This window comes from Pipistrellus kuhlii, unplaced genomic scaffold (genome assembly GCF_014108245.1).
Source record: "Pipistrellus kuhlii isolate mPipKuh1 unplaced genomic scaffold, mPipKuh1.p scaffold_m20_p_14, whole genome shotgun sequence".
In the NCBI taxonomy this organism is placed as follows: domain Eukaryota; kingdom Metazoa; phylum Chordata; class Mammalia; order Chiroptera; family Vespertilionidae; genus Pipistrellus; species Pipistrellus kuhlii.
The window spans coordinates 46,489,003-46,502,361 of record NW_023425449.1 but is presented as its reverse complement, the minus strand read 5'-3'; the positions used below and the strand labels follow the sequence as shown (position 1 = coordinate 46,502,361).

The 13,359-nt window shown below is 53.9% G+C and overlaps 1 protein-coding gene across 2 annotated transcripts in view; it reads right to left on the bottom strand.

Moving 5' to 3' along the window:
- MMP16 (matrix metallopeptidase 16) overlaps nt 1-12,643 on the bottom strand; it is a 155,270-nt gene extending 142,627 nt beyond the window's left edge. Inside the window, exon 1 of one of the 2 annotated variants that reach the window (XM_045581566.1) lies at nt 12,267-12,643. In XM_045581566.1, the coding sequence (XP_045437522.1) occupies nt 12,267-12,395 (129 nt within the window). In that variant the 5' untranslated portion in view covers nt 12,396-12,643. The remainder of the gene's footprint in view (nt 1-12,266) is intronic. The other variant, XM_036437338.2, reaches the window with a different exon arrangement.
- Nucleotides 12,644-13,359: the final 716 nt, after the last annotated feature.

Genomic DNA, 13,359 nt, shown 5'->3' with positions numbered 1-13,359 from the left:
GAAGACAAGCAGCGCCACGCCCTGTCCACCCAACACTGAGTAGGCAGGTTGTGACTTCTCTCCCATCTCCACCAGCTCCCACTCCAGTCCTTGTCCACAGGGGTTCCTCAGGTTCGGTACTCTGGGCTGAGAGCAGGAAGGCATTCTCAACGCGCTATCGATAAGCTTAGGCAGGCACACTGAGACCATCCCCACCCACAGCAGTCTCCAGCCACTGCCACCATTCTCTCCTGCCAGTTCCACCTCAGGCCAGCCTGACCTGCTCTTCTTGCTATAGATTAGCCTTTGTTTACTATCATCCTATCTAATAAAGAGGCAATATGCAAATTGACCATCACACCATCACAAAGATGGTGGCACCCATAGCCACAAGATGGCAGCACCCAGTCCCCCCAGCCTCATTGGAGTACCCCAGTCCTTTCAGCCCAGCCAGGGGCGGGGAGAGGAGGTGGCAGGCACATGGTTGGACCTGCCCTCAGACCCCCAGTTGCCCAGGGCTGCCCAAGGCTCAAGTAACCAGGGCCAGCCGAGGCTTGCACTGCCAGCAGTGGCAGCAGCAGACGTATGATGGGGGTGTTACCTTCCCCTGATCACCAGGTCGCCTCCCACCCCTGAGGGCTCCCAGACTGTGAGAGGAGGCAGGCCAGGCTCAGGGAACCCCCTACAGTGCATGAATTTTCATGCACTGGGCCTCTAGTCCTATATAATAAAAGACTAATATGCTAAGTGTCCAGTCCTCTGGTTGTCTGTTCAACAAATGAAAGTGTAACATGCTAATGATATGCTAAGGTCACTCAACTGCTTGCTGCTATAACATGCTCTGACAACCAGGGAGCAGACAGTCAATTGGTCAACCAGTGGCTATGACATGCACTGACCACTGGGGGCAGATGCTCCGACCAGTGGGTTAGCACGCTGCTGGGGTTTGGCCAATCAGGATTGAGTGAGATTAGAAGGACAAGCCCGGGAGTCCTCCCTCTCTCTCTCCCCAGCTGGCCAACATCCGGCATCCCTCCCTGGCCTCAATCATGCACTGGTGGGGTCCCTCAGCCTGGCCTGCACCCTCTCAAACTCTGGAACCCCTTGGGGGATGTCGGAGAGCCGGTTTTGGCCCAATTCCACAGGCCAGGCTAAGGCACCCTACTGGTACAGGAATCCGTGCACTGGGCCTCTTGCTTCATAGATATGGAATCTCAAGGACATGCCCCTATGGCCTGGCTCCACCCACCTGCAGTGATTCTGAGATTTGTTCATGCTGTGCCATGAATCCTGACGAAGCTGACGCTGCTGGGGAGCAGTGTGCTGGTGGTGGGCCCGGGCTGTCTTTAACATTTCATGTCCTGCCTGTGACTGGGCATGGAAGCTTTCAGCTTCTGTGAGCCTGAAAAAGTCTTTCCTTTTCCTTCCTTTCTGAAAGATACTTTAACTGAGTATAAAATACCAAGTTGACAGTTATTTTTTCTTTTGGCATTTTCAAGATGTTCCTCTGGTATCTTCTTGTTTGCATTACTTCTGACAAGAAATCTGTCTAATTTTTTTATTCCTCTATATGTAAAGTCTCTCTCTCCTCTCTCTCTCTCTCTTTCTCTCTCTCTCTCTCTCTCTCTCTCTCTCTCTCTCTCTCTCTCTCTCTCTCTATATATATATATATATATATATATATATATATATACACACTATATATATATATATTCTCCTTGTCCTTCAGCTGACCAAACTGATTATGGTGTCATTTTACTCATGAATCTTGTGCTTGAGAACCATTGAGTTTCCTGGATACCTGAGTTTATGTATTTTCCACCAAATTAGAAAAAGCTTTGTTCATTTTTCCTTCAAATACTCTCCCTGCACCTCCTGGCAGGGACTCCAGCTATACATCACCGGCCACATGAAGCCGTCCCAGGCATCACCGATGATTTGTTCACTTTTTAAATGTCCCTTTTTCCTGTTTCACTCTGAATAACTTCCATTGCTGACTTGAAGTTCACTCTTTATTCTTTAGTCATGTGAAATCTGCTTAAATTTCCAGTGCAACTTAAATCTCACATACTGTAGTTTTGATGTCTTAAAAATTCAATCTGAGTCTTTTTAAATATCTTCCATGGCTCAGTTTTTGAATAAAGGAGTGATACTTGTGAGTGGATAATGTATAATTCAAGATGACATATGTATATGTAAGCAATCTATGTAATTCAAAATTTAATATCCTATGTAATTTCACCTGTATTACCAATTTTTCTAGTGAGTGAAACATCACTAATCTAATTGATCAGCCAACAGTTGATTCAGAATCAACAGCTGACCCCACAGCACCTTCTCAGGTGTGCCCAGGCAAGCCATGCAGGCAGCAAGGTCCCGGTGCAGTGCCCGCCCTTCCCCACGTGTGCCACGAGCAACAGGAAGACAGTGGCGGAGCCCAGCGCTCTGCTTCCGGAACCCGGACTTTGACTCTCACCTGGGCTCCAGGGGAGCCTGGGCTGAGCAGCCCCCCAGCAGTGACGTGGAGCTGCTCGCAGAGGTCTCCACTCCTCACCCCTCCGCTCAGATTCAGAAAGGCAGGGCTGGCGCCGACAGCATGAGTGTAACGGTCATCTCTGAGCCTGCAGCATGTGGCTACCGTTTACCGTGGTCTCTACCGGCACTGAGCTGGCTGGCGGTCGAGGCCAATTCCAGGTGCTCCCATTTCGAGGGTCCTTTGGACCCTAATAGACAACGGTGCCGGCATGTAACGTTTCTGTCCAGCCGTCATCCCTGGAGCAGACCCCCGTCTACCTCCAGGAGGTGCTGTCACCGTCCCTCTGTGCCCTTCAGCCCGTGCCACTCACAAGCCACGGGGGTCACAATCCATGTGTGAAAGGTCAGAACCAGTGGTGGCTGCGGAGGAAGCTGTTTGGATATCCACAGAGCAAACGCAGATGCCAATGAACCTGGGCAGGGCTATCCCGGGCTCCAGGACCGAGCTGTTGCCATATTCACAGCCCCGTCCTCCACACGAGTGTTTTCTGTACCTCAGAGGGGGTTTCCGTGGTTTTGACCTCAATCTCGTGGAAACCATTACGCCCACATTGGGTTCTGGGTGTGACGAGTCTACTTTATTCCCAGTGTCACCTGCAGCTCCCCACTTTCTAAGCCTTGTCTGCAGTGGAACTGAGCCCAGCGGAGAGGCAGCGGGACCGGGAGCAGGAGTTGCGGGCGATGGTGTGAAGACGAACAAGGCAGGGACATCAGAGCCTCACACAAGAGCAAGGATAATCCCTCAAGCAACAGGATCTGTTAACACATGGGATCTGTTAACACATGGAATCTATTAGTTAACACATGCTGGAGATCCAGTGCGGAACGTTCCAGAGGGAAACAGCCCACGGACACCTCACGGGCTCTGAGTGTGGGCAGCATGCCCCTGGCATCCCCCCAGGAGCATGCGTTCCAGCCCTCACCAGCTTCCCTAGCAGGGGCAGTGCCGCCTTAACTAAGGACAAGAAACCTGCCACCCCGCTCCCTGTGGAGGGTGAGGGGTGTTTGTCAGCGGACCTCACTCCGAGACCATCTCTCCTAAGTGTGTGTGTCTGCAGGAATGTGGCTCACTCACTCACCCTGTGCCCCGGAACCACCTGGTTTAAAAGCACTAACAGGCAGGGTGAGGCTGGGGGTGACAGCATCATAAGGCGGGCAGATTCTCATTACACTGTCACAGCCCCCACTGCACTGCCACGGCCTCCACCCACTGCACTGTCACAGCCTCCACCCACTGCACTGTCACGGCCCCCACCCACTGCACTGTCACAGCCTCCACCCACTGCACTGTCACAGCCTCCACCCACTGCACTGTCACGGCCCCCACTGCACTGCCATGGCCTCCACTGAACTTTCACGGCCTCCGCTGCAATGTCACAACTCCCACTGCCACGGCCCCCACTGCACTGTCACGGCCCCCACTGGACTGCCACGGCCTCCACTGCACTGTCACGGCCTCCACTGCACTGCCACGGCCTCCACTGCACTGCCACGGCCCCCACTGCACTGCCATGGCCTCCACTGAACTTTCACGGCCTCCACTGCACTGCCATAACCCCCACTGTCACGGCCCCCACTGCAATGTCACGGCCTCCACTGCACTGTCACAATCCCCACTGTCACGGCCCTCACTGCACTATCACAACCCCCACTGTCACGGCCCCCACTGCACTGTCACAACCCCCACTGTCACGGACCCCACTGCACTGTCACAACCCCCACTGTCACGGCCCTCACTGCACTGTCACAACCCCCACTGTCACGGCCCTCACTGCACTGTCACAACCCCCACTGCACTGTCACAACCCCCACTGTCACGGCCCCCACTGCACTGTCACAACCCCCACTGTCACGGCCCCCACTGCACTGTCACAACCCCCACTGTCACGGCCCCCACTGCACTGTCACAACCCCCACTGTCATGGCCCCCACTGCACTGTCACAACCCCCACTGTCACGGCCCCCACTGCACTGTCACAACCCCCACTGTCACGGCCCCACTGCACTGTCACAACCCCCACTGTCACGGCCCCCACTGCACTGTCACAACCCCCACTGTCATGGCCCCCACTGCACTGTCACAACCCCCACTGTCACGGCCCCCACTGCACTGTCACAACCCCCACTGCCACGGCCCCCACTGCACTGTCACAACCCCCACTGCCACGGCCCCCACTGCACTGTCACAACCCCCACTGTCACGGCCCCCACTGTCACGGCCCCCACTGCACTGTCACAACCCCCACTGTCACGGCCCCCACTGCACTGTCACAACCCCCACTGTCACGGCCCCCACTGCACTGTCACAACCCCCACTGTCACGGCCCCCACTGCACTGTCACAACCCCCACTGTCACGGCCCCCACTGCACTGTCACAACCCCCACTGTCACGGCCCCCACTGCACTGTCACAACCCCCACTGTCACGGCCCCCACTGCACTGTCACGGCCTCTTCTCAGGCCCTGACCTCCATTGAATCATAACAATCAGCCAAGTTCCCATTAAAGAAGAAAAATCACTGCTCTTCATTTTTGTGGTTCATTTCTTACATATTTTTAAAAAGAGAAATAGGTAAAGCCAATGTTTTAAAATCTGCTTTTGTTAAGAAATATTCAATAGAACAGTAAAATGGCACTATGGAAATAACTTATATGAAGGATATAACTTCAGTCTGAAACGCTGTGGAAATGGGATGTTTGCTGTCCACAATCTAGAAGGCAGGATCAATGAAATGTCTCCCACCTGCACTAACTGCGAGCCCCGGGACAGCATCGTCCTGGTGGCTGCAATAAGAATTCAGGAGACTCGTCACTACAGTGTGTGGTGCTGACCACACCAAGGCAGGGGCATGGCGGGCGGCCCACGTCTTCTCACAGGGCCATGCCCAAGAAGTGCTCATTTCCTCCCAGTTCATCAAATACGCAATCAGAGCTGTTGAGTGGCTCTCAGGAAACCCAGCTCACATCTTCAATCATGAGCCAGCAGTCCCTGATTTTCTTAAGCTCTGTGATTGGCTAGGATTCACTTCAAGACTCTGATTGCCCCCATGTCCTTGACTTTAAACTAGGTCCTTCCACTTCGTGCACAGCTCACCAGTGCCCCCTAGCCTTCCTCCATATTCTACACCTCAGTCACTTACTGCAGGATTTTTCAACCTTTTTCATCAAAAGGGCACAAGCTAATTTCTAAAATATTGCAGCACACCAAAAAATATATTTTTTGCCAATCAGACAAAAAAAGTAGGTGTAATTTTGATACATTCACTCTTATGGCCATTGTTGTGTTTGCTGTTGTCATTCTCTATCTGACAATCTCAGGGGAAAGAGGTCAGTGCCCCTGACTAAATAGTCAGGAGCTGTACGGCTTAAAAAAAGTCTTGCCCAGGTTAGGTCGCACAGGTGGTTAGAGCACTGTGGTCCATATGCCAAGTGTGGGTTCAATCCTCGGTCAGTGCACATACAAGATTCGCAACAGATAGATGTTTCTCTCTCAAATCAATAATTTTTTTTTTTTTAATTTCCTGCTGCACACCGAGTGCCACGCACACTGCTGAACACCGCTGACTTCAGGGAAGGTGGCGCGGCTCTGAGACTCTTGGCCAGGCTCCCGGTATGTGGCTCGTGGAGACAGTCCTCGGATCCAAACCCAAGGATGCGCGTGCCAAACGGTCGTGGTGAAACATGCAGCAGAGAGCGCCCATTCAGAGCTAACTGCTGGCGGGGGGGGTCACATATGGTGTCAGGAAAATCTATAAATAATTGTCCCAGGAAAAAGGCAAAAGAAAAGTAGGCTTCCCACATATTGTTACTTAGCATTTTATCCTTGTAGCATGAAGTATTTCTGCTGTTCACATCAGCTGCACATTTTATAGAACAAATGCAATCTGATTTTTCACATTCAAAATCAAAAGTGTTGTAAAGAACAGAAATAACCTCGAAGAGCATGTGCCAGAATCCCTCTCCACAAGGGCCGCGGGGACATCGGGACAAGCTGCATCGCCCGGAAATGCCACGTTTCGCTGGCGGATGGAGACAGGCAGGCAGACGGATTTGAATTTCAAGACCCTACGTATCCCACCTCCCCACCCCCGCCAAAATCAGGTTTTGCTCTTTTTCCAATTTGCCTTTTTATGATTGAAGTTCCACTAGGAAATGGTGTATATTTTTCAAACTAATATCAAATCATGTTTTTAACATTAAATTTTTTAAGTTGCCTACCTCAGCCAAAAACTGATTTTACAATTACATATAATTTGCTGTCGGTGTTTTGACTTCTCAGAAGGCCAGGATTATTTCCAACATGAACTCCCCGTGTCACCACGGACGATGACAAACCTTAGCTGGAAGCCAAACGGTCTGCACATCACTATGTGCATTTCAGAAATACATCCCAACACCCACCTCTGTGATCCAGTTGCCCCAAAACTTACAGAGAGAGCAAATGGGTGTATTTCCCCCCTCACTATGTAAATTACAGCCATAGGCTAAATAGAACAGAATTTCAAGTTCGGAATGGCACTGGGACGGCTTAGCTGAGTCCTTATGTTTACAGACAGAAGCAGTGACAAAATGACAGTCCAAGATCAAAGCTACATGAGTCCAGAACCGAGGTCTGTCCTGGTCCGACGCAGATGCCACACTGCCCAGTACCGCCTATTCCAAGGGGTCATGGTCAGTGTGTTGTGTTTCAAACAGATTCATTGTCAAATTGTGCTCTGAACCTATCATTTCTCCACAGTAAGAAAAAACGTTAATACCTGTTTGCTCAGCCCCCTCCTTCCTCCACCAATTGGAAATAAAAACTCTTATGTTCTGGATTTGGGGTCTAATCCAGAGCTCTAAGTAACACATGGAACCCTACTCCGTGGATGGGAGGCATGTGGGCCTCGAGCCAGTTAAAATAAACAGGCCTTCACCTCATAAAGGCCTATTTATCTTGTACGGTTTTAGGGAACATGAACAGATTTCAGCAAACTCAATCTTGCAAAAGAAGGTGTGAGCTGAACTTAACATTCTATGATAGTAGCAGATGACAAGACAAAATGTGAAAACCACGTTGCTGATCCAAACTGTCTAAGAAAAACCCATGGGAAGAAAATGTACTGGTGCCGGCTTGGTTGACTTCCAGTAGATCACACTTTTCAAAAATGAAAAAAGCATGAAAAGAAAATCTTCCTAAACCAGGTGGCATGTCCTAACCTGATAGACTTTTGTGTAATCAAATAATCTCATGCCAGTTACCTTTGAATCAATATTTATTTTTTATTAATGATAATGATAATGAAAAAGTATTGTGTTTAATCATGTGGAAGGCATGTTATATATCTATCATCTATTTTTTATGCATCTATGTATCTCTCTGTCCATCCACCCATCTATTTAATAAAAGCAACCTTAGGAGGTAGATACTGTGAGGACCCATTTCATAGATGTGCAGACTGAGGCCCACAGAGGTTGGGTTGTCCTTTGTTGACTTAATAATGTACAGTACTTGTCAGCTGAAGGGCTGAGAGTAGAACCCAGCAATGTGGTGCCAGAATTGTGCTCTTACTCCCCACACTCTCCCACAGTAAGGAATGCAATGACTGCCTCATTCACAGACACGTAAACATACTGTGGTGGGAAGTAACATGAAGAATTACCTTCTCAATTTGAAATTTACATACTGAAGGATCAGAAATTCCTGAAGGAACATAAAAAAGAAATTTTACTCATCTGACACTGGATAAATTTAACTAATTATTCAAATGTTTAATGGCTCCTTTATTGTTCTGAAATCATTGCTATGGGTCATTTATCAAATATTGTAGAAAGATAACACTTGGAGTAGGCTGTGAAAAAAATGTATATAAAATAACTGATCAATCCAATTTGAGCAAAGAACTATACCAATAAGCAAGTGCATTACAATTTCCTTATTATGTAATTACCTGAGAGGGGATGAGCAAGAGAAAGGAGAAACTTTAGATTTGTTGTTTTCAACCTGACTCCAGAGATGAAGGAGAAAGAGAAAAGCCATTATTAGCCTGGTCCTAATCGCTGTGACCAGGAGAAGCTGAGGGGGCCCCCAGCGGGCGCAGCCAGGCGGGCGGGGCTGGTTCTTGGCTGTGGCCCCTCACGGGTAAGGCAGGAGGCAGCCTGCCTGCTGGCATGGGCAAACCTGCAGGGCCTCCTGCATTTTCCTCACCAGGTGTCCTGGCAGGCAGCTCTGAACGTCCGGCAGGCAGAGGGGGTCCCGCGGAGCAGCGGGGAGCAGAGGACCCCGGCCTGGCCATGTCTGGCTCTGACATGCAGAGGGCCCTGGGTGCCGGGGCAGCCAGAGCGGCAGCAGCCGGAGCCTGCATGGCCCCGTCCTGCTGCCCGGCCTGGCCCCGGCACGGTGGGTGCAGTGAGAGTGTCCCTGCTCCAGGAGGCCACCCAGCCACGGGACACCATCCTTCCAGCCCAAGTAAAGCTGACCCCTGACGTGAGGAGGAGGCAGCGGATACGAAACAAGTGGCCAACACACGACATGTAAATCTGCGCACAGAGCTCTCCCTGCTTCACTGCTGTCTCCACCGGCAGAGCTGCCAGCAGAGGCCGGCAGGGCGGCTCAGGCTGGCGGCGGAGTGAGTGGCACTGAGTCGGGCCCAGGAGCGGCTGCAGGGGAGTGCAGGAGAGCTGCACCTGATTCACAGCGTCTGTCACCAAATACCCTTTTGAAATTCAGAATCTCTCTTCTGTCTTTAGTTAAAAACAAAATCCTTTTTCCTCTATTAAGGTTTTTGTCACAATAAAATACTCATCTTCCTATACCTTGATAAGTGCACCAGTCAATTATGTTTTGATTTTACATTAAATTGGCTTCAAATAATCTCCTCATTCGAAGTGTGTGCTATTGTTTTAAAAACAATAAGAATGTTGCTCACTCATTTGACATTTGATAAACTGTCAAGCTGATGAAAGTTAGTAGCATCATGAATTCTTCCAATCTCACCGCAAGAACGCTCGCCGCGTACAGACCAGAACAAAGCTCCGGATGGCGGAGTCCACGAGGACAAGGAAGGGATGCCGGCGACAAAATGACCTTCCGGAGCCCACAGCTGCCAACCCGTGGCCTGCAGCGCCGCCTGGTCACCCAGCGACACCTCCGGTGCCCCGAGAAGTCCTCCGCGCTGCAGCCACCCAACGTGGACCCGACACCGGCCGCCCCTGAGCGCGCCCGGGAGGGCGGCACCGGGTGCCGGCCCCACGCCCCGGGGGGAGCTGAGTGGCCTTGCGGATGCATCCCTTTCTGCTTCTTAAAAACAAAACGACCCAACAGTGTGCACTGTTCCTCTCACACCAGGCTTCTCCCATCCGTGACACACGCCTCCGGCTCTGAGACTGCAACCTCCATGCCTGTGCTCTTAGAAACCCTCCACACCCCCACCTCCGGAGAACAACAGAGACTTACACCCCCTCTGAGGACGGCTCCGCCTGGGGTGCTGGCCAGGGAGAGAGCCCTGCAATCTCAGAGGCCAGCAGGGAGGCGTCTCCCAGAGCTCCTCCACCTGCAGCCTGGGTGCTCCCGGGCAGGTCCTCCCAGGACCGGGTCCTCCCAGGCGGGTGCTCCCAGGCGCGGTGCTCAGAGTCCACGCTGAGGACACCACCTGTGCAGGCGGCCCCTTGACCGCACCCACAGGACGCCGGAGCAAGAGGAGCGCCAGCGGTGCTGCTCCGAAGACGACAGGCCTGTTCCCATTGGCTGTCCTGCCGCAGGAAGCATCTAATGAAGCGCCGGGCAGAGGGACCATCCCTGGGCGCCTCTCCGCCTGCCAGTCTCTCGGGGTGGCCTCACCAGGCCACACGCAGGACGGCAGAGGCAGCGGCTCCCTTCACTGCCCTAACCGGGAAGCCAGGCCCACGCTGTGAGGAAACTGCCAGAGCACACATCAGGGAGGCAATCTCCAGATCACCACCAATCACCACTGGAAGAGCCGCTTAAGTCTCAGAAGACACTCACTTCTAACCTCTCAATAATTCAGTCTTTGCATGGTACAATAAATACCGATGGAATAACCGAAAAGCTCTAAAAATGGGAAAATACCTATTTTTTTCCATTAAACCATTCCCCATATATCTTGAAAAAAGAGAAGATAAAATGGAAATTTAAAAATATTTTTGTAAAAGCATAACTTTTTTCTTGCATGATGATGTCTGCACTGACCGAGGGATTCCAACTATGAAGAGATACAGTCAAATGAATGGTGAACCTCAAAGGGGGATTATTCACCGTGAAAGCACTGGTGCTACTACCCCCAAGGATGTCTGCGAACCCAGCCCGCAGGCCTCCCTGGCCACAGACACCTCCCCCCCGCCCCCCCCCCTGTCTCCCCCAGCACAGCTGTGCACAGGACTGTGCCTGACAGCCTGCACCTTCTCCCACAGCCTAGGAACCACTCCATTCTCCTCTCACTACACAACCTCCTGACTTAAATCCTGCCAGGAGCCTCCCTGGCTGTAATCCCATAAATCCCAAACTGCCCTCACGAACAGTCTGACACTCGGCACTTTCCATCTCTCTTCCCATCCAGAAAAACAAAGTGGTATTTTTCAAAGGGTTAAACCTCCTTGGTTTTCAAGTTGAGGTTTTTGCAAAACATCATCAACCTTAACATCTGTAAACTTCTCTCACTCATTGGATAATAGTTGCTACTTTTCAAATACTGTTTCTCTACCGCCGCTCGCTGCACAGCCCTGAGCACAGCCCTGAGCACGGTTTCCAGAAACTCGGAGGAAGTCACGGCAGCACGGCCCTCGCACCTGGACTCAGGGACTCTGCATGTCAGTCTGTTCAGAGAAGCTGCTCACTGAGCAACAGGTCCTGCTGGTGTGCAGACACACGCCCCGCAAAGTGGCTGGGAGCTGGGAAGGTCTTCTGAGGTGTCAAAGACAGAGACCACTGGCCCGGAGCTTTTCTGATTCCCTCCTGCTGCCTCTCCGTGCTGTGCATGGAGAGCCTCTGGAGCCCAGGCGGCACAGCTACCAGCGCTGCGGTGCCAGCCGTGCCAGCAGGCCACTTTGGCAGACGTCTAAGTCCTTGCCCCTAACTTCCCTTCGGCTTTGCGTCTGTCTGTTTCCAGAGCTGTCCAGGCAGAGCCCAGGACAGTCTAAAACCTCCTTGTTTTGCCAGAGGAGTGTGAAGTCAAATTAAAAACACACCTCAGAACTATTCCATTGGGCCACGTTGATGTTCAGGACGGGGGAGGGGAGAGGACACACCGAAAGAGCCATGCCACGTCCTCTGTGTCTCAGCCTCGACCCGGCATTAACTCTAAATGGAAAACGCCTCTGTCTGGTCAAGTGTTTTGTCACCAAGCAGCGCAGTCACACAGAGCAAGTGCCCCTGCCCTGGAGCCGCTGTTAGCCTCCTTTGTTAGCCTGGACCGGAAAGGTTCCTTCCCGGAACAATGCCCGGGCAGCGGGGATGCCAGACGCCGGTCCCCGGTCCTGGGTCCTGGCTCCTGGGCAGCTGGCTCACCCTGAACGGGAGCTGAGCAGCCTCCGGAGCCCGCGACAGCCTCTCCTGGCGGCAGCGGGACGCGCCGCTCAAAGCATCCTTTGTGCCGCGGGATAACGGACTCGGTCTGCGCGAATCCATCACCGGGATGGAAACGCGCGGCGAGCTCTGCCTGCGGAGGGAGGCGTGCAGGCGGCGGCGCTGGCAGCCGGACCCGGGGACTCCAGCGTGTCAGGAGCGGCCCAGCCGGGCTGGCGGCCCCGGTCCTTACCTCCACATTGAAATACTGCTCGGCTCCGCAGACGGCGGCACACACAATCCACAGCAAGGTCTGCAGGAAGGCCGCCCCCGAGGGGCGCAGGACGCCCAGCCGCCTGCCAGCGCCCGGGGCGAGGAGCATAGTGGACCGGCTCCGGGGACGGCGGGCTCCGGCGCGGCCCCTTCCCCGTTTCCTGCCCGGGTCCCGGTGGGCAGAGCCCGCAGGTCCTCGCCGCCGCCGGGCTGGGCCGCGCTCGGCAGCCCGAGCCACGCAGGCAGGTCAGCGGCGGCCCGCGGTCACCCCCGCCGCCGAGCGCCGGCCCGGCCCGCGCCCGTCCCCCGCGCCGCCCGCCCGCCCGCGCCTCCGCCGGCTCCTGCGGAAGGGCCGCGGCGCGTCCCCGGAACGTCCCATCTGCATGGCCCCGCCCCTGTCTTCCCGCCGGTCCGCGGCGCCGGCGGGCGGGGGCGCGCGCGCACACTGCCTCGCGCCGGCACATGCAGCTGCACGCACGCGAGCACGCACATCTCACACACAGACACACACCTCACACACAGACACACACAGACACACACATCTGCACAGCAGCTCGCACACAGCCAGGCGCAGGCGAGCGCGCGCGCAAACACACACACACACACACACACACACACACATCTGTGCGCGCGCGCACACTCCCACATCTCCACATCTGTGCGCGCGAGCGCGCTCACACACAGGCACACACACACACACATCTGTGCGCGCGCGCACACACAGGCACACACACGCACACACGCGCCCACACACAGGCACACACACAGGCTCAGGCACTGACTGGCACAGAAGGACGCCCACGGCCGAGCACGAGCGTCTAGGAGCTGCTGGGGGAGCCTCCACTGCTCCTTGGAGGCGGCAGGGAAGTGGGGGGGGGGGGCGGTTTACAGGGCGGGAGGGGCTCTGAGCAGACCTCCACCCCCCTTCCAGCCCGCAGGCCGGTCCCCGCGCCAGACGCAGGGCCCTCGGAAGCGGCGGCCCTCCTGCCGGGACCTCAGGCGCCAGGGGGGGCCCTGCTGGTCCTGGAGCCCCTGTCCCGTCCAGCGGCTGGAAGGTGGGATGAGCTTGGGAA